The sequence below is a fragment of the Lepidothrix coronata genome, unplaced genomic scaffold (genome assembly GCF_001604755.1).
Source record: "Lepidothrix coronata isolate B3197 unplaced genomic scaffold, Lepidothrix_coronata-1.0 Scaffold6, whole genome shotgun sequence".
In the NCBI taxonomy this organism is placed as follows: domain Eukaryota; kingdom Metazoa; phylum Chordata; class Aves; order Passeriformes; family Pipridae; genus Lepidothrix; species Lepidothrix coronata.
The window spans coordinates 2,363,209-2,385,481 of record NW_016690186.1 but is presented as its reverse complement, the minus strand read 5'-3'; the positions used below and the strand labels follow the sequence as shown (position 1 = coordinate 2,385,481).

Here is a 22,273-nt window from a genome sequence, read left to right as displayed (position 1 = left end):
ACATAGCACATCACTCAAGTGGATCTAGTTTGCTGTATGTTTTTGAAATGAAATTCATTTCAGTAAATGTCTAGTGCTGAACTATTTAATATCAAATTTCAATGGCGATAGAAAAGAAACTAGAAAAAATACTAGACCAAACCCTCTGATAAATTATGTTATGTGGGGAAATTACAGTTTCTTGAAATTTTTCTGTTTTCTTTTCTTGCTTCTCCACAGTATTGCCTATTTAGTAATCAGCTATGGTAGCAAAGTATTTCTGAAGCATTTGTTTCTTTCACTTAAAAAAAGTAATGCAGCTCTTGGATGAAACTAGATTGGAAAATGCACTAAAGGAGTGCAGTGCATGTAATTCAGCGTGTAGTGTTCAATCTGCATTTGGGACCAATTTAGTTCTCATCAAGGTGAAGACCTCTGAAATCCATATATTATGCCCTAACTGTCAAACTCCACAGTTCTGTTCTTAATGCATTGCAATACTTGCTAGTATGGTGTGAATTGAAACAAAGATTTTTTGTTTGAGACAGGACCTCTGCTTTTCTTCCAGATTTTGTCTTTTACCTCTGCAGCATAGGTTTCATGGGATTTCCACATTTAGAAATTCAGAAATTTATTAAAGCAAGAAAAGTCAATGTCTGATGGAAGCACAGAAACAGATTATTGATTTGTGAATATAGTTGTTCTGGCAGAAAATATTTAATCTAACAAAACTTGATTTTTTTTTCCTCAGGAAAGAACAGTAACGATCAGAAGACAAACTGTAGGAGGATTTGGATTAAGTATAAAGGTAGGATGATTTTTTTGGTCTGTTATTCCATGTTACGCAAAAGTTGTCTTCATATAGTCAATGTTACTTTTAATGAGGACAAACTGTATTTTAAAGGACTAGAAACAAGAGACCAAACGTATTCTAGTATATTATATACTGCCACAGTAGGCAACCAGCAACTACGCTGCCCTATGTAATGGAAGACAATGGAAAGTTCATTCCCTTAAGATTCAAGCTGACCAACTCTGTAATAAGATTTGGTATAAGAGTTGAGAGGTGTTTTCAACTGCACAGACTGTACTTTTTTCAGCAGCACTCTAATTTGAATGCTTATTAATGAATGCTTAATTACAGCAGCAGGCACATGGAACAGCCAATAAGTTCTTCATCAATTCTCCTACAAAGAATATCACGTTAATTCACTGCAATTCATTAGTAGGACAGAAAGTGTTATTGCTTGCTCATATGGTTTATTTTGCTGCAGATCAAGCAAAGATGGCAATTTATCATGTTACCATGTTTTTTGCTTTCTTCAGTAAGATTCAAGAATGTATATAAGCATAGGTAACCCTTTTCTGAGATAGGGAGGGATGAGAGGGAGAAAGGGTTAATAATTTTTGTCGTAATAATCTATGATTTTGAAAACCATACCTTACCTTTGAATCTGAATGTAGACAACACAAGATTAATTTTATCTTCTAAGCACAGCAGTCCTCAGTCTCAAGATAGCAATGGAAAAAATGAAATGTACTTCACATGAATGCAGAGGCTTAAATTATGCATATAAAGGGAAAGTATAGATTTTCTTCTGAACATCTGCTAGTACTTGCCTTATAAGGGACTCATAAGAAGGATTAATGTGCATTTGTGTTGTCATCGATAAGAATATTGCTGAATAGAAATACTAATTTTTAAATGTGTCTTGGTATGCTTGCTATTAGTTTGTTGACCCATGAAGACCTCTATTCAAGGAAACCTTCTTGCTATTTTTTCACCAAAGTTTCTCATCGGTTTGGTCAACAGCACCTCCGTTATCATTATAGGTTATAGTTCACTGAATAACGATGAAGTAATGCATGTCAGTGTAAAATCAAGTGCATGGGTAAATGAGGTTTTACTTAGCTGGTATTAAGAAAAAATGGGTTACATTAAGAAGTTTTTATGTTTGGAGGGAAAATCTCCAGAGTCACTAAACCTGATTTTTGTACCGTGGTATTACTCTGCTCTCCATTGCTGGCAAAATCCTGGCAAGAATACTCTTGAACAGACTAATACCTGCTATTGCAGAAGGAATTCTACCTGAAAGCCAATGTGGTTTCAGAGCCAACGGGAGTACCACAGACATGGTATTTGTCCTCAGACAACTGCAAGAGAAGTGTAGGGAACAGAACAAAGGTCTCTATGTAACCTTTGCCGACCTCACCAAGGCTTTCAATACTGTGAGCAGAAAAGGTCTATGGTAGATTTTGGAACGATTAGGTTTTCCCCCTAAATTCCTTAAAATGATCATCTTACTTCATGAGGATCAGCATGGGCAAGTCAGATATGGCAACACACTTTCTGAGCCCTTTTTAATTAAGAATGGTGTGAAACAAGGCTGCGTTCTCGCTCCTACCCTTTTCACAGTCTTTTTCAGCATGATGCTCCAAAGGGCCACAGCAGACCTCGATGATGAAGATGGCATCTACATTCGATATCGTACTGATGGAAGCCTATTCAATCTAAGGCGTCTGAAGGCCCACACCAAGACCTTAAACCATCTTGTCTGGGAGCTGCTTTATGCTGATGACGCCGCCCTTGTCACCCACACAGAAGTAGCCCTGCAGCGTTTAACATCCTGCTTTGCAGACGCTGCTGATCTTTTTGGGCTGGAAGTCAGCTTAAAGAAGACAGAAGTCTTCTATCAACCTGCACCTCAGGAAGTCCCCCATCATCCCCACATCACCATTGGCCAATCAGAGCTTAAATCAGTCCAGCAGTTTAATTACCTAGGTAGCCTCATCTCCTCAGATGGCAAGATTGATGGGGAGATAGACAACAGGTTAGCAAAGGCATATAGTGCCTTCGGAAAACTCCATAAAAGAGTTTGGCGTAATAAACACTTGAAGAAAAGTACCAAGATCAGTGTTTACAAAGCCATAGTGTTGTCTACTCTCTTATATGGTTCCGAGTCATGGGTCATCTACCGCCACCACCTGGGTCTCCTAGAATGCTTCCATCAACGCTGCCTCTGAACAATCCTAAACATCCACTGGTCAGATTATGTGACCAATGCATCTGTTCTAGAACAAGCAGCTGTCACAAGTGTTGAGGCCACGTTGCTGAGAACACAGCTGCGTTGGGCAGGGCACGTCTCCAGGATGAAAGATCACTGCCTCCCTAAGATCCTGCTTTATGGTGAACTTGCCACTGGCTGCTGCAAGAGAGGAGCCCTGAAGAAAAGATACAAGGACTCCCTGAAACAACATCTCAGCCTTGGCCATATTGATCATCATAACTGGTCTACTCTGGCCTCAAATAGGGAGGCCAGGAGACACACCATCTATAACGCAGCCGTCTCCTTTGAGAACACACGCAGGATCACTCTCGAGGAGAAAAGACAACGCAGAAAGAATCGTGTCTTGCAGAATACACCACCTAAAGAGTCTTTCTGCTGTGCCTTTTGCAATCGGATATGTCTGTCTCGTATTGGCCTCATAAGCCACCAGCGTGCTTGTAACAAACGTGGATAGAGCCTTCCTAAATCTTTGTTCATGAAGCCTAACCATGATGATGACATTTTAGAACTAAAATTGCTACAATTTAGAACTGAATTGTTACCATTTAGAACTAAAATTGCTGACAATTTCAAGATCACATTTTCAAGTGTTATGTACACTGTATGAAATAAAATATAATTGAGAAATATAAATTAAATAGTGAATGTGCAATGGTCTTTCTTAAATTAGTGGAGCGAAATACTCTTAAATTTTTAGAGCAAGATATCAATTTTCTAGGATTCATAGATATTTTGATCAAAATTAATCTAAGTAGTAGAAAGGTGAAGATATGTAAATTCAGGTGCAAGTAGACAATTTTTAATTTTTTGAATAATTAACAATCAAGTGATGAATCCCTTCAAAAATGTCATTAAATAGAAAAGAGATGTCTTTTTAACAAAGGAAACTCAAACTTACTTGGATGGCATAGATTAGATAATGAAAATGGTGAGTTGAATTCTATGGTCCAGGATGTTCTGTCAATGTGTGTTAGCCAGTATGATTTATTACGTTAAATTATTTTTTAAAAATCAGTTAATGTGGGACCTTCTTTGCCAGATCCTTTTATTAGTAATTCTACATTCTCACAAAGAAATATTAACAAAAAATTGGAAGCCAACACAAATAATTAATATAATCTGTAATAACAGATTATATTGATATACATATTATATATATAATAATAATAATATGATGGTGATGATATTTATAAATAATTTTAAGTTAGTTGTAAGAAATAACTTAGAACTGGAACTTAAAGTCATTTTTTTTTAGTTTAGTAGGCAAACTTTATGAAGGCTCACTGAAGTGGGCTTTTTAGGTATACCATGAAGTGTCAGTGTCAGTTCCAAATACTCTGAAAAATGCTAGTTTTCTGTGTAAAATGTGTCATTCAAAAATGGTATGCTTCCTAATGAATATGAATACTACTTTGTTTTGTTTTGTTTTGGAAGATTCCTGAACTTCAATGAAGAACTCGTATTTGTTATTAGTTTTAAATAGAAATGTTATTAATTTGAAATAGTGCCTGAAAGTAGAGGTCTACAAGTCATCCTGTAGGAGTGAGAGGGATTGAGGCCTCTCCTCCTTGTGTCAGTAATTCCCACAGCCTCATGAACTACAGTCGTTTCTGTTGTCTTACTACCCTCAGGCTATTTAAAGATGGGGGTTATCTGAGGACTTAATTTCTGGCTGTGGTGTATATCAGAGGATGCAGTTTATCTGAGGTGTTAATTACAGCAGTACCACGATTAATGACCCTCACTTTAGAATACTTGCTTGTTTGTTACGATTTTGTCTATATTTGGCATTCAGTTCTAGGGCACTATGATGCTTTTTTTCTGCTAACTTAAACACCCATTTGCTGTCAGATATCTCACATGATGAAGACACCTTTTAAATTTTTTCTCGTGTAAATTTTGGAAGTGTCTTATCCCACCTTAAGTATTTTGGAGCCTTGGAATTTTTTTTTTTTTTTCTGAAGAGCAGAAGGACAAATTTTTAATAATTCCAAGATGAAACTATCTAATTTTTTTTTTTGCTTGTCTATGAGAGAAAATCTCTTCTCTTACAACTGGGCATTCCAACTATATTTATAAAACTCACAGATTCAGCTAACTGCTTAAAAAAAACCTACTTGTGAGCTTGACTTTTGCACAAGATGGAAACTTCAGTCCTTTAAAAATTACTTCTAACCCAATCTTTTAAGGTATGTTTTGCTCTACTTCCTTCTACTGAAGTGAATGGTAAAACTGTGCTTGTATTTGAAGCAGAACAGATCTGTTTTACACTCTTTTGAAAGAACAATTTTCTTATTTCTGAAGCCTCTTGATAAACATTTGTATGTGAAAGAATAGCCATGGAGATAGATGTAAAATTTGGTAAGCATAGCGTGGTATTTCAGTAATTTGTCTCATCTCTGACTAGTTTGAGATGCAAAGCTTTGACAAAAGATGCTGCTAAGTGTATGACTTTTGAAAGAAAACCTTGTTTTCCAATAACTGGAGTATAGCATTCTTGCAGAAATAGGCAAAAAATTTGATAGTTCATTAAAAAAATGAAGGTTTGTTGTTAACGTATGGCTACCAGGACTCAGTACAGTGCAATTTTCCTGCCTCTGTTTTGATCATTCTCTTTAAATGATGAACAGAATCACAGATCTGCTGAGATTTAGTTTGACTTTTCAATATGACTTGATCAAAAAAATCTAGTGGCCATGGACCTTAAGGCTATTTTTGTTAGTGGAAATACTGCCTTTTAGTATCAAACATCCCCTACATTGTTTAACTCTAATGACAATAAAGTCCAACAACTGGTCTAATTTTTTTAGGCTCTGCTTAGACTCTGATTTTCTGTCTCTGCTTAGGGAAAAAAAAAAAAAAGATTATTTTCTTTTTATACTTAGAGCCAGAAAAAACCCCACCCTTTGTCAATAAAAGTTACTAGTTTCCGTTGTTCTATTTTTAATATGATAAAAACTTCTGAAAAATAACTCTCACACATAAAAACTGGGATAAGAAAAAAATCTTTAGGAGTATATTATATGACACTTTGAAAAGAGGTGTGGGTGACCTCTTACCAGTAGTGGCCAACATCCAGAACAGTAAGCTTCAAACAGCTGCCAGTGATTAGAGCTTCCTCTTCTAGTAGGACCACCTCCACAGGTGGGCAGTTAGCATTATTCCAGGTGTATCTTTTCCTGCTTAAAGAAAAATGACCAAGAAAATCCGTGTGAGAAAGATTGATGTTAGATTCTCACAGAAGTCTGAGCCATTAAGTCTTCAACACCATTACCCGATGTATTTTTGTCCCTCTTCTGGTCTGAGGTTATAACTATGTGTCCATACTGGAGGGAGGGAAAATTTAAAGCAATGGAGAAGTCTCTTCTGTTCCCAGTGGTTTCTTCAGAGGAGTATCTCCTGAGTCTATAAAACCAGAATTTAGACACGCATACACTTTTTCCTCCTCAGGACAGAGAAGAATGGAGAATGCAGGATGCAAGACTGCAGTGTCAATCTGAAGTAGTATTCAACAAGATGGCAAAACATGCTTGAACTCTTGCTATGAACTGCTGACAGTGACTGGGTAGATAGGTGGTTAGCTATTTTCTATTTTCCATTTTGATTTTTTATTTCTTAGAATAGTGGGAAATACCTCCTATGGCTAATTTAAAAACACACCTTCATACTGATCAGACTGTGATGCAGTGAGAAGAGAGAATTTTCTTCAGTTAGGATACTGGTGAAAGCTTCTTCAAATCTGCAATGTAAACAAATTTAGGTAGATATAATAAAATGAGACAGGAGTAATCATGCTGTGTGCATTGCAGGCTGGCTTAGTAATAACAGTAATTTCCCTCTTTACTGGAGAGCTGAATCTAAGGAGGGAGGCCATTTTACTGAGAAAAAAAAGACCTGTGTTAGCTATGCAGAGCTTTAAACTCTACACTTCTTTACTGGGCTTTAAATATCCTGGATAGTGCAACATCTGTGTAACAATGAAAGCTTAGGAATGAAATGACACAATTATTTCTCTGTTTGTTTGAAAAATTTGGAAGAAATTAATTGTGCATGTGACTGAAAAATCTGGAGTATATAGGTTAAAGTCTTATAAATTTGGTGAGCTTGAACTGATTATCTTCAGCAAAGCAAACTTTCAGTGTTGCTGAAAGTTGGTGAAAACTACTGAATGATATTCAACAAGCCATAATGCTACAATCTAATCAATCTGAATACATCTCTCAGCCTGACTGAAAAGAAGGTAGCCTCTGGTCTTTGTGAATACTCAGTCTGTGCTACAAATATGGATATGTTCTGTGCTTGTCAACACTCATCCCAAGCAATGACAGTAGAACTTTTCCTGTAGACGTATAATTATTGTAATATTACTAAGATCCCTCTTGACTCAATGTTTTTAGGACTATTTGCATTGATAGCCACTAGCAGAAAGAGCATTAATCCTATTTAAGATTCTATCGTTTCACAGGACATTAATCTTTATTCCATGACAGAAATAGGTATTGAGTACAAGACTGTTCACTTTCAAACAATTGGCTATTGTACAAAGAAGGGATGTGTGCTGTTCCTTAGACCATCAAAACACCCATGTCAGTCCTTTCTACATCTCGACCTGGACCTGAAAAAGCCGTTATTTCCAAAGTAAAATCTGGCTGCTGAAGAGAAGAGTAAGCAAACCCTTTACCAGGATTCCTAAACAAATTAACACTGTGGCAGAGTGTAGCTTCTGATGATCAGGATTTGTAGAAGTTGCATTCAAGCTCACACTTTGATGCTCTCTGCAGAGGAAAAACTATTTCTTTCTCTGTGTATATTTGCCTTTACCTTCCTTTGAATTTCTTCTTCATTTGAAATTTATTTTTATTACTTTATTCTTAAGAACCATAAATGTTTCCAGTCCCAACAGGATAAATTGAATGAAGTAACAGCATTGAATTTTTGTCAAACTGTTGAGTTATCATCCATTTTTTCTTTATTTCTCCCCATTTATTGAATACCTACTGTTCCTTCTCTTAATGTTTCTTTTTCTGTTCCTTGTTACTTATGGCACTGCTTCCTTCATTCTTTGTGCTTGTGGATAGAAATGGAAACAAATAAAGGCCGCTTTTGAGATGAAAAGTCTAAACCTTCTTTCTTGCACTTTTGTTTACCTGTTTCTTGCCAGCATGAAAACTAAGTGGTCGCAGCATGGTTGCCATTGTAGGGGGATGGCCATTCTGCTTTTACAGGACACAATTTCATACACTAAGCTCTCAAGAATTCAGATAAACTGATGTCCTTTTTCTTCAAGTCTTGTAGGGTTTGAATTAATTTCCTGAGTTAATGATGGCAACCAAAAATGTCTTTATGAGAGGCAATAAGGAATTATTCACAATCAAATATTCATTAAAAAAAAGGAAATGCAGAATCTCAATCTCTCTAACAACGGCATTTAATGAAAGAGCAAAATATAATTTTAAGCAAAAAAAATATTTTTAGTGACTGACAAGAATGTAATTTATTCTGTTTTCAGGGTGGAGCTGAACATAATATTCCAGTGGTCATTTCTAAGATTTCCAAAGAACAAAGAGGTGGGTATCAGCTTAGTGCACTGTGTTTTGATGTGCCTGTTAAAGCAAGGTTTATTAAGTTTTGAGATTCTTCAGTCAGTGTTAAATGTACGCTATTGTTCTCTTCCATGTCTTTATGATCTCTCTCTTCCTCCGAACTTTTCTCTGAAAAAGTATAGAATTAATATTTGGAATATTCGGTAAAGTATTCCACTTTATTTTTTTTTAAACAGGTTCTCATAAAGCATTATTTTTAAGGAGAGAAACAGGAAGGTATTTATAGAGTGAAGATGTTTAAAAAATTTAACAAAAAATAATGATTTTGTGGCATTCACTTCCAGTAGTTATTTTCAGGAAGCTGAAGAAGATCGAATGTTTGGCTATTAAATCACGGTAACATGGGAGGAGAATGCATGACTTTTTAAACTGGTTAGTAGGGTAATATTGGGACAGGGGTTGCTAATGGCAGAACCTTGATAATACCCTTTTGTTATTTCAGCAATAGAAATAATACTGAATTGTGTAAGCCTTTGCAGCCACTCATGTAGCAAAACTGGTACTGCCTAAAGTCTTAACCATAATTACTTTTAATACAAACAGAACTGGTGCTGAATCTCTGTAGTGTTTTTAACTGGCAATGTTTTGAAATTATTGGGATGATATATGGACTAGGAACATGGGTAATAGTTAAACAACTCAAGATGTGCACAGTTATGAGAGAGGAAGGTTGTGAATCAGTACTAATATGGTGTATTTAATATCTCTGTCATGTTTGTGTGTATTTGTGTATATTTGTGTAAGGCCAGAAATGTAAACTCAGAAGCGTTTCCCTCCATCTGTAATGCAATAATTCTAGGATGTTGCTTCCCCACAATTAAAATGTGCCAGCATTAGGAAAATCTCATATTTATCCACACAGATAAAGGGAGGCATGGAAGAATCAGTGTATTGAGAACTGAAAGCCAACTCTGAAAGGCAGGTGTGAAAGTTGCATGTAGGAAGGCTATGGGATAGCATGGAATGAGCCTCTAAGGAAGGCAATAAGGTTTACCTTAAGTTATACTTGTGACTACATTCTTTTCAGTATGCATATAAGTAGATAATATATAAAAATGTGGCATATATTGCCTATGGTGGCTATTGAAATACTGTTAAGCACTTCAGAAAATATAAGCAAGATAGACTTAAGTTTAATTGAGCACACAGAAATGCACAGGTTTATTTTTGTGGTTTTTTGCTGCAGTAGCTGATGCATTATTTCTAGCCTCAATACGTAGCTGAGATATAATCTTCATTACTCCTTTCAATAAAAATACTGCTGATTTTCAGAGAGCTAGTTTTGAGGGACATCTCTTGTGTAGGAGACTGTCTTGTGATGTGGAAAGTGTACTAGGGAACTTTGATACAGAAAATGCTGTTTGACCCAAAGCCTATACCTCAAAATTTTGCAGGCTTGCCTCTGCCCTCCTCCCAGTTGCTTTCAGGTCTTTCTTTGGACCTCTAAACAAGAATCTGACATTTGATGCAATTCTTAAAACTAGTGATGTACATAAGGTGCTTAGGCTAGCACATTAGGTCTCATATATGAAATGTTACCAAATGCAAGCCCAGTGTCTGAAGAAGAATACTGAGATATGTATTTATTGAAAAAAAAAAGAATAAATCAGAATGTCTATTCTACAATAATTTGAGCATCCTTCAAACACAGACTTGAGTATCATAATTCATGTCAGTATTGGTTCCAGTTTTACAACTCAGAATCACAGAATATACCAAGTTGGAAGGGACCCAAAAGGATCATTAACTCCAACTCTTAGCCCTGCACAGAACCATCCTCCACAGTCCCACCATGTGCCATGAGAATCTTGAGAATCTTGTCCAAATGCTTCTTGAACTCTGTCAGGCTTGGTGCTGTGACCACTTCCCTGGGGAGCCTGTTCCAGTGCCCAAACACCTTCTGGGTGAAGAATCTCTTTCTGATATCCAGCCTAAACTCCCCTGACACAACTTCAGGCCATTCCGTCAGGTTTTGTCACTAGTCATCGGAGAATGAAGAGATCAGTGTCTGCCCCTTCTCTAACCCTCAAGAAGAAGTTGTAGACTACCATGAGGTCTCCCCTCAGCCTGATCTTCTCCAGGCTGAACAGACCAAATGACCTCAGCTGCTCCTCATACGGCTTCCCCTCAAGGCCCTTCACCATCTTCATTGCCCTTCTTTGGACACTCTCTAATAGCTTTATATTTGTTTTATATTGTGGTGCCCAAAACTGCACATAATATTCAAGGTGAGGCCTCTTCTAATTTGTTGAGGTCTCTCTGCAGGACCTCCCTGCCTTCAAGAGAATCAACAGCTCCTCCCAGTTTTGTGTCATCTGCATACTTGCTGAGTATCCCTTCTACTCCTTCATCCAAATAATTTATGAAGATGTTGAAGAGCACAAGGCCTAATATGGAGCCCTGTGGAATCCCACTAGTGACAGGTTATCAGTCTGATGTTACCCCATTCACTCTTACCCTCTGTGCCTGTCCCATGAGCCAATTCCTCACCTACTCCATGATGGGTTTATTTGGATATTTTGTGTTTAGCTGGACATTTTGTCCAGAAGGTTTCTGTGAGAGACAGTATCAAAACCTTTACTGAAATCCAAAAGTATTACATCAACTGGCTTTCCTTGATCAGCTGGGTGGGTTACCTTGTCATAAAAGGAAGTCAGGTTTGATTAAGCAGGACTTCCCTCTCATGAAACTGTGCTGGCTGTGACCAATGACTGTGTTGTCTTTCAAGTGTTTTTCTACATCTCCCAGAATAATCTTCTCCATAATTTTACCAGGCACTGAAGAGAGACTGACAGGCCTATAATTTCCAGGGTCATCCTTCTTCCTCTTCTTGAAGATCAGGACAACATTCACCAGCTTCCAGAATCCCAAGTTTGCTCAAAAATCATTGAGAGAGGTTGTGCGATGACATCAGCAGCTCCTTGAGGATTCTTGGATGAATTCCATCAGGCCCCATAGATTTGTAGGGATCCAACTGAAGCAACGGATCCTGCACAATTTCAGGGTCAACTGGGAGTAGATCATTCTCACAGTCATGGTCCTCCAGCTCAGGACACTGGGCTGGAAACCCCTTGGTCTGTCATCTGTCATCTGAAGACAGAGGAAAAGAAAGTGTTAAACACCTCTGCCTTGTCTCTCTCCCTGTTTGTGAGGTGACTGTTCTCATTCTGTAATGGGCCAATGATATTTCTGTCCTGCCTATTGCCATTAATATATTTGAAAAAACTTTATAGTCCCCCACATTTCTGGCAGCTTCAACTCCAGCTGAGCTTTGGCCACACGAATTTTCTCCCTATGGCAGCAAGCAGCATCCTCAAATTCTTCCCATGTCACTTGACCTTGCTTCCACTGGGCATACAACTTTCCCTTTTTGGCCCTTTTCCAGGAAAAAATCCCTGTTCAACAAAGCTGGCCTTCTGCCTTGCCTGCTTGACTTCTGACATTTCAGAGTTGCCTGTTCACCATCCTTAGGATGTGATGTTTAAAATGTGACCAGCACTGGTGGACCCCAGCAGCTGCAAAACCTTTCCTCAGGGGACCTTACTTACTAATTCCCTGAGCAGCCAGAAGTCTGCTCTCCTCTCGCCCAGAGCTGAGGTTTTGCTGGCACTTTTCCTCCTGTCACTGTGCCCAAATGGCCACCAATCTCCACTTTGCTCATGAGATCCACTCTGCTGACAAGCAGCTGATCAAGGAGGGCATCTTTCCAAGTCAGCTCCTTTAGGATCTGTTCCATAAAGTTGTCATCCAGGTTTTTTAGGAATCTTCTGGCCCAGGTTGAACCAACTGTGTGATGCTCCCAGTTAATTTCTAGCAAGTTGAAGTCCTCCATAAGAACAAGGGCAGTTGACTTTGGAGTATCCCTTAGTTCCTCAAAGAACAATCATTGGTGTCATTGTCCTGGCTGGGAGGTCTATAGCAGACTCCCACAGTGACATCCTCATTATTTGTTTGCCCCTTGGTTCTTACCCAGAGGCTCTCAACTGTGCCATTGCCAACTGTGAACTCTATACATTCTAACCGTTCTATTACATACAACACCATCCCTCCACCTCTTCTGCCCTCATGGAAATAAGTAAAGTTTTTGGATCAAGCCCAGTTCTAGTCTTTCCCAGACAGTATCTTCTGGAATGATATGCAATACTATAGGTAAATAATCACATGTAATCTGTTAACATTCCTTAGTTCCCATGTTAGGGAATATTAATTTCTTTATAGACACCTAAATAATCTTTCTTATACTTCTGGTATGCTTACAAAGTATAGTTCTATCAGGTAGCTCTGAAACACAACACAATATTTAAAAATTGCAACTGTAGATTTTGTAAATGTCTTTGTGATACAGTTTTGTTTTAAAAATCAAATTCAGTTTGGCTGTTGATTTTGCACAATATACTGATTTTCTAGCTCTTCAGCATATAAAATATTATTCAAAATGAATACTCCATGTTATTTATAGAGTTTATCAAAGATGCAGGATCTAAAGGATCTTTTATCTTTGCTAAAAGCCTACAATTTAAATTAGTCGTTCATAGGTAGCTCTGGAGTCTCCATGTTGCTTTTTTTCAGTTTGTTAGAAATTATTTCTCACAGGCAAATAAGACCTAGTCCTGTAGTAATTTTCTATTCAGAATAGTATACTATACCTCACTACAATGGCCTGAGGGTACTAGTGACTGATGGACTGTTTCATAGTCTTGTGCTTAGGCTGGATAGTCTCTTTTATTATAATACTGAAATGCCAGTATTTTGAGTTTAAAAAAGAAAATGCAAATAATTTATTTTTTTGTTTGGTTCTATATTAGGTTTTTGTTTTAACTTTTAAGAGATTATGTAAAAACATTAAATTAAATTAGAATTCATGTACACAAAATATAGGATGTTTTGTACAAAGTGAGTGAAAAATATGCTTTCTGTTTTCAGCTGAACTTTCAGGTTTACTCTTTATAGGAGATGCAATTCTACAGGTGAGTAAAATTGAAAATTATTTTGTTTGTATTTTTCTAGAAATGTGATATGAATTCTATACTTATGAAATGTAGAGTAAGTCTTCTCTTTATCTTTTTAATAACAGATTAATGGAATTAATGTGAGAAAATGCAGGCATGAAGAAGTGGTGAGCGTTTCTGTTTTTTAGTCTACTTTTTGTCATTCATAGTTACTGAGATGATAGTGTACCCTGATAGCAGTGTGGTGGTATCACTTGAGTTAATGTAACTCGTAAACAAATATGACTGTACCTTCTAACATGACAAACAAAAAAGTTTGTAGTGCAATCTCTTCTTCCTAATTTTGTGTACTTGCTCTTCTCAGATAGGCTTTTCTAAATTAAAGGTCATTGCTTTATTATGAAGATTTGAGTTGTATATATTCCAGCATTTCTTCTTCTGGCTTATAGCTGTTAAATTTCAGCAGTGCTACACCTTTCTGGCTGTGTGAGGTCATTTTAATTTCAAAAGCTGTAATTTGTACTGTGTTGGAGATTTGTTGTTTGGTTGGTTTTAATCCTATTTTAAAAATTAAACAAAACTATTCATCTGCCTTTAGTTCTCTGGCTTTTAGTTACGAGGGATGCTGTCCTCATTCAGTTAAGCTGTTATTAATAAGGGTTTAAAATAACAGTGTATTAAGAAGATTTCTTCTAGAGAAGCCATATGTATTTGGGAGGTCTGTAGTAGGCTGGTTCCATTGGTATGTCACCTTTGCTAAATGTATCATGTACTTCTGTTATACTTGACTTTTTGACTCTTCTTAAGTACTTTCAGAATGAGGAAACCCTATATTTCAGAAAATAATGCCAGAAAGTAGAAGATTACCAAAGAAATTACCTTGAAATCCTGTGTAGCTCCATAGAATTTGTATCTTAATTTTTAAGATAATGGGATAATGTTATATTTGAAAGGTTATCTTTCTAAAGCTTACTTTGCCAATTCAAGGACGCTCTGTGTTTCATACGGCATTCTGCTACGTGCCACTTCATTGAACAGACGTCGTTTGCGTTTAGAAAGCAAGAGTTAATAAAGATGAAGTTCTCATAAACAAGTTAGTGCAGGCTGAAAGATTAGATCACTGCACTATTCTTCAGAATGCTTTTGCACACTTATTTCCTTTTGGAAATCTATACTACAAATTGTGCTTCCTTCTTCGGAGCCTTCATCACACCCCCTTCCGTATGTACTGACTAATAGTCGTATTTATATTCATATTAAGTTTTTCCTGTGCAATAGTGATCAGATTTTAAGTATTTTATAAGTTTACTGGAGCTTGTTTGTTTAATATACATTAATATGGCAAATCTCTCAATGGGATTTAAATAGGCTGTTGAAATTACAAGACATGAGAAAAAGATACTACTGGAAGTGTAGCCTTGAACACTCAAATGCATATTGAAAACTGGTAAGAACACCATGATTTTATTTTTTGTTTGCTGAGACAATCTCTTAACCATTAAAATTCTCAATGATCCTTGTGGGCCCCTTCCAACTCATCATATTCTGTGATTAGTTAATGCTTGTGGACATTCTGTTGTCTTTATTGTCTTTGATTACTTTTGATACAAATGATAGATAGACTGATAGACTACTCTCATAAGACTAGATAGGTAGGTTTAGTCAGTTCTTAGTGTATTTTACTGGAAGCCTTTACACAGTTCCTTTTTGATTTTTTTTTTTTTTAGCTTTAGATGGATCACATAATCTTGAGCCTAGTTTTCTGCTTGTAGAAGGTGAAAATATTTTTCATACCATGAAAGCACATGATTAGTTTCTATCAAAGACTGACTGTCAGCTTGTTCTTTGTCTTGGGTTGTAAAGACTCCCATCTGAGTGCAGCATCGCATTGCTTAAGTCTTAGTGCTCTCCTATGGTAAGGTAAATACATGCTCTCTGTGGTGAAGTATCAGCGTGGGAGGAGGTTGCAGGGAAAAAATAAACTTGAAATTCTCCTAAAAAAATATCTCTCAGCATCACACTGGCAGTTTTAGTCCAAAAAATGCAGTATGAACTTGAATGTGGAGGTTAGGAAAGTCCATTATATCTGTTAAAATACATGACTTTGTGCTCTTTCTGCTCTGGATTTATTAATTATTCTTTTTCCAGTAAACTCTCCTTTACATTTTACAACAAGACTCTTTAAAGGCTGAAATTAGGTTTATTCAAAAACACATCTTAGAGTTTAGGCTTCTATCTAAGTAATAAGGTCCAAAAATGCATAGCATGTTAATCCATACACCTAGTCTTTTAAGGGCTTATAATGGATATAATTATTCTTAAGGCTGGAAACTAATTTATTTGTAGTCTGGAAAATAATGTATCTCTAGATTTTCCCTCCATATACTGTCCAGACATAAAGATAGGTAGGCAAGCACCAACATAGTGCTGTTATGTGGACATTTTTGGTCGTTCTAGATCTAGCCACTACACCACTAACAATAGACAAGATTTTGGGAAAGAAAGAGAGGCCGTGCTGTGAACTACTTCCCTTGTGCTAATACTGAGTGGTTCAGAGTAGGAGAGTATGAGTCAACTCATTTACATACTATCAAAAACCTTGTGTTGGATCTATTGCTCTTACTGTTTCCAGGGTGGGGCCCCCCGGTGGTCTAGTGGTTAGGATGCAGCGCTCTCACCGCCACGGCCTGGGTTCGATTCCCGGTCAGGGAACCCCTCCGGGCAGATGGAGCTTGTCAGCCCTGTAAGGCCATCCATCTAAGAGAAGGTCACTCTAAATAAACCTACGTCCTGAGGACCTCGCTGCCACCGTCCGAGCTCGCTCGGCCCTGGCAGATGAACCTTAGGATTAAAGGGTGGGCTCAGTTCAGCGCACGCTGTGTCTCACCTAAAAAATCCACTGCGCAGGCTCGAAGGGTAATGACCTTTCCCAAATCTTCGTTCACGAAGACTGGCCATGAAGTGAAGTGAATGAACTGTTTCCAGGGTTATAGTGCACCAAATCATCTAAAGTCCATGGAGAAGGAAGAATTTCAGTCAAATGAAGGCTGATATGTTTGAGATTATGTCTCTGTTCTTAATGAATCTACTACATCTCAGGTAGTACCAACATCTATCATTACATATGTCTTTCGATCTTAGCATCTGTTTTTTTTTCTCTTAGGAAATGAAAGGAATTAAATGGCTATGGAAATGAAGTAATTTCTTATTTCTTGTATTTGGGAAAATTCAGGGAATGTTTCTAATGAAAAATGATAGCCTGCATCTGTCAGTTACTGTGACAGTCAGGCATTCCTTTAATTGTAACAGGAAAAGCTCATGTAGTGGTCGGTAGGTATATTCAGGCTTTGGTGTATTTTATGTCAAGCTACCTACAATATGTAGCACCATGTTTCAATTCAGCCATTGGTTGCATTTTGCACAAGACACCTTTTTTTCCAGCAGAATGACCTTACATGAGATGTCATGTGCACTGCATTGTATCTTTTGCTTCCCCTTTTTGTCTACATTCACAGTGGGAATATAACTGTGCCGGCCCTCCATGAGTCATATATACTATATGAATCTGACAGTATAGGGATTGTAGTTGCTTAACAGAAATTGTCTGCAGCTAATGAAACTCCTACTCTGACTTTTCTGTTTTAAAACTGTGGTTTCATTCAAACCGATTTTTAAAACATATTATGAATAGTTTTGGCAATGTTTTTCTGAGTGGTTTTAAGCAGAACAAGGATATTGTGTTTTTTAAGACAGGACTGGAAACCAAATGATCTGAAATCTCACTCCATATTCACATCACAGAAGTGTCTTTTGGTAAATTATGTTTTTGTTATCTTTGTTTCCTTAACTGTGAAGCAGAGGCCTAGACTGTTATCAGGTTTAGCTCTCTGAATTATATGAAGCTCTGAATCTGTTATAGAAAAGGATCTCTGCATTAGTATTTTGCAGTTTGATGACAGTGGTAACAGCAACCTGCGAACACAGATTACCACCTTCTCATGCTGCAGAGATCCTGTACTGTATAACTCACAGCACAGCCATTTAATCCTTTCCCCTCTAGACTGAATGGCGACTTTAAATATTGAAGCTGCATAGTCGGTGCTTCTGAGAGAAGACCATAATCAATCTGAAGTTTTTAACTTCTGAATTTAAAAGTGAAATGTAATCCAATATTTTTACTCTTTCCATACAGCTGCTGTTTTCTATTTGAGACTTGAGTGATTAAAAAAAACGAAAACAAACTATGTCACTTTAGTGACATTACACCCTGGTGCCCTGGTGTAATTAATGAAAATATCTGTTACTGAACATCTTTACTGTTCATGAAATTTGAGCTAATAATAATCTGTTTAATATTTCAGCATCAATTTGAAATAAGTGCCAATCAAGTGGAAAAGAATCTGCAAATAGTCTACTGTTTTTTTCTGTGTAGTGGAAATTCCTTGAATTTGGATATATCCTAGAACAGTACTCTTAACATGTACTAGGCTGCTTTTCTAATCTGGTTTTAGCTATAGTTTTTTAGTGTTTAAATAATTTTTTTTTTTGCCAAACTCTGTAAAAACTTGAATTTATTCAACCACTACAATGTTAGACTTTTAAAATACATTAATGTATTGCTAGTCTTCCTAATTAATATTTTCATTCCTTTTTTCTCATGATACCTGTAGATATATTAGTCATCTTATTAAGATTTCATCTTTTAAAACTACTCATCTGTACTGCTGAGTTTTTATAGAAGGGAGTAGATTATGCTGTCATGACTAATACCAAGTTTATATGATTAATATTGTTACTTCCTTATTACATAGCTACAGTCCTCAAAGCAAAAATCCATTAGGGCTTAGTGGGATAGAGTGAAAGATTGAATCACCAGTTGTGGTGCAACATCCCTCAAATAACTGCCCTTGGTTCCTCCTTTGTCATGCAGCTTTATTAATGCTGGAAGCCTGAGCTGCAAAGAAAAGAAACAGTTGAGCAGTGGATTGAAAGTGTGTACTATCAGATATGCTTTGTTTGTGACCTTGTTTACATTGGTATTTTGTTGTAAAGCTTTGGGTTTCTCTGCTTCCTAATGAAGTAAATAGAAATGTTTTCATGTTTATTTGTACGTGTTTGTGCTTTACGCTCTAGAAGGCTTTTTGAAATATTTCATTCTGCACAGCATCTCCCAGTTGTGGAGCTATATCTCAATTTGTCTTTGGTAAAGGGACTCAACCCCTTTTCCTTGCTATGCATAGATGTAATGGTGTACAATAATTAAAAAGATAAGAAATTGAGTCTGGGTCTCTGGCAGAGCACCAGAGTCCCAATTATTTTTAATATGTTTCTGTGTGCTTTATATTTGAAAAAGCATAGTCCACTTTGGCTAGATGCTTGAGTTTTTATTTTTTCTTGGACTAACTGCTCTATAATAATCTATTGAAACTAGACAAGAATGTCACAGAGAGCACCAAAAGCCTCCAAAGGGCAGAGGAAATAAACATACACAAAACACTCCAACTTCATGTAGGAAAAATCAAAACTGGGTATGAAAATTATCTTCTCTGGTTACTATTAAAAATTTTTCATTTACCCATAAGTACTAGAAAATACTGTCCAACTCCCAGCAGTTATATTTTCTTTAAACAGGTAACAACAATGTAGTTTAGACTGATAGGAAATGTTCACCTCTAAAAGGCAATTTGTGTATCTCTTATGGATTGATGTGGACCTAATAGAGCACACTGGATAAAACAGAGCAGGTGTACTCATTTAGCTAGCCAGGAGGAGTCCTAAATAAGAGGTGTGCTCAGAGAAGTGCAAATGTGCACACACATCATCTTCTGACAATTTTCCAGCAGTTCCAATACCTGATTTGACTCTTCACAAATGTCATTGCTCTGGCTATAATAAAATCAAATGAGTACCAGGAAAAAACTTTTAATCCAAGGATAATCTAACACCTGTACATATTTTTAGGTCTTCTTTTTTTCTCTACAATGGGTCTTTGTCTTTTGACAGTTTGTTCGGTGGAGATGGAAGAGGAAAGGAGAATGGACTCTATATAATTTTTCAATAGTATCCAGTGTTGGCCTGTTCCAGCCAGATACATGGAGGTTTCCAGATGGCCCATCCCATACTTCTCAACCACTAGTATGGTACAGTATGGTACTGGTGTTTTGATATCTGTTTGTCAGCACTGGGCCTATTTGTAGATGTATAATTTTTTCTTTTGCCCTGTTAGTACCAGTGTCTTTATACAAGTTCAGTTTGGTACTACTTGTTTCCTGTTAGCTGTTTTTCAAGGCTGTGGCCAGTAAGAAAGCTTGCAGTGGTAAAAGGCTCACAGGTCACAAGAAGAACATTGGTGCAGGTGTGGTTACAGAGGGAAGAAACGCTTCATTAAAAATTACAGTAGTTGCCTGTTCCCTAGATTTTTGTGCAGAGACCTGCAGCAGTTATTGCTTCCCTGTGCTGTTACCACTCTTCTGATGAAAATGGGAACTAGACACTGCTCAGGCTGAATTGGCATTACCAGGATAATGACATATATCTTTAGATGAGGTCTAGTGAATGTACATAGCTCTATTCCATTTCACATGTCCTTATCAAGCCAGTAGTGATTCGGAGCATTTAAAAGGTTCTAATTATGCTACTAAAAGGAAAGTTCAAGGCAATGTTCTACATCAAAATCTCCCATATTTTAAGGTTGTCTTGCAGTAGAAATTGCTGAGGATGTTTCTAGATTTTCTATAACACTGAAACGCCTTCCCTTCTTGTACTATTTTGTGTATGATGTATTTGCATATTGAATGGATAGAGAGGCATGCTTCACAAAACCTTAACCATTTCTCAGTCATCTTAAGGGTATTTTGACAACTTTTGTTTAGTCATATTTACATGGAAAATCAAATACAAAACATATTCAAAATTCCCTGTGCACTTCAGGTCATAATGTATTATTTGTGAATCCCTGATTGCAGAGAGAAATATTGGTGAGAGCTAGTGTTTACCATAATGAATGCTAACAGATAAATATTTTGTTTAAATATCTATCACCCTGAAAGTTTACAAGGTTTTACAGACTGTATACAGCCTCTTTACATCAATCAGTGTGAGGTTTTAGAGTAAAATGAGTCACCTGCACAACAATGGCAACAAGTCTGTGAAACAAAGTATTATTTTTTTCCAATTTAAACACTTTGAGTGTTGGAATTTGGCAATACCAAGACCTTTTAATTTTTGCTTTTCTTTATAGGAACCTTTACTGGAATAATCTCAACAGGAAAGTGTTAACTAAATGGGAGCATGCTTTGCTGAACCATCTCTCTGTATAATGTTCCTTAGATATTGAGTTATGTAGCATCAACAGTGTTTTTCTTATTTTTCTGAATTTTTATAGCAAATGAGAGCCCTGAGAAAATTGTAAAACTATAACTTTTAAGATTTGAGGGCCCTGGACTTTCTAAAAGTGAGGCCTTTAGTAGTTTGTCCTTTAATTTATGGTATTCTGACATAATCACTTAGCAGCAATGCAACAGAATTTTACAAAGCATTCTGTTTTTACTTTGATGTTGCAGTTTTTTGTTTCAGAAAACACATTCTTCTTATATAATAGTCTATCAATTATTATTGTTGTAAGATTTTATAGTCTCAAATGGTAATTAACTTCTGGCAAGAATGCACTTCTGTGGTGTTATTGCTTAATTAGGAAAATAAGAAAAGATAAAAAAAGGGTTGCAATGGGATAAGCAGCCTAATCAGTTTTGATTAATATATCAGATCTATGCTTAATTTTGAAAGTCATGAAGAATTCATGCCATAAACTGATTAAACCTGTAATTCAGCAGATTTTTATGCGCTGAAATATAAATTAGCTTTTTTATTTCCTTGGAATTAGATGCTAATCTCTTTTGTTTCCAGAGTATCTATAAATGTCCTCTTGTTGATTAAAATCCAGTGTGAGCACCTCCAAACTCACTTTTGCCAAGACTTTTGAAATTTATATGCAGATGAAAGTTATCCTAAAAATGTTGAGGCAGTATTATTTGTGAAATTTTCAAATTACAAGATAGTTATACTGGGTCCCTGTTCACCAAAATGTGTATGTATTTGACTTAAATTATGAATTTACATATTTTACTAAATTGGGAACTTTATTTTTTACAAATGTTTTTGAAGAACAAAGTAATTTTCTCTAGTTTTCACAACTTCAGCTAGATACAGTACAATTATTCTGCAGCCAAAAGACTTCCATTGCATTAAATGGCATGAAAGTATGTTCTTATGCATTTTCTCGGCTGAGAACTTTTACCACTGAGCACAATTCCTGAAATACTAAATTAACTCTCTCAGACGTTAGATCCTGAGCTGCCAAGAAGCTTAGCAGAATTAACCACATATATTGATCTAAAACATCACTTCAAATACAAATTTGCCCAAGAATTATTTTTATGCCATATTGACGTTGATAACATTTATAACTGAACAAATAGGAATAGGCTTGTACAGTAATATTTATTCAAATTTAGAATTAAAATTTGATTTCAAACTCTTTAAGACCTTTTTTTATTCATTTTTCATGAGCATTTATAGGCTTGTGCTTGATTAGTGTGACCATTCATGGAAACTAACTGCTAAGGTCATATTTGCCAACAGCAAATTTTATATTGAATATGTAAATGTGAAATTT

At 36.5% G+C, this 22,273-nt stretch overlaps 1 protein-coding gene across 3 annotated transcripts in view; it reads left to right on the top strand.

The window, feature by feature from the left end:
* Positions 1-22,273, top strand: part of SNTG1 (syntrophin gamma 1) — a 341,564-nt gene that overhangs the window by 190,244 nt on the left and 129,047 nt on the right. For 2 of the 3 annotated variants that reach the window (XM_017833684.1, XM_017833674.1), the window contains exons 4-7: positions 731-787; positions 8,557-8,614; positions 13,574-13,617; positions 13,725-13,766. In XM_017833684.1, the coding sequence (XP_017689173.1) occupies positions 731-787; positions 8,557-8,614; positions 13,574-13,617; positions 13,725-13,766 (201 nt within the window). The remainder of the gene's footprint in view (positions 1-730; positions 788-8,556; positions 8,615-13,573; positions 13,618-13,724; positions 13,767-22,273) is intronic. The other variant, XM_017833693.1, reaches the window with a different exon arrangement.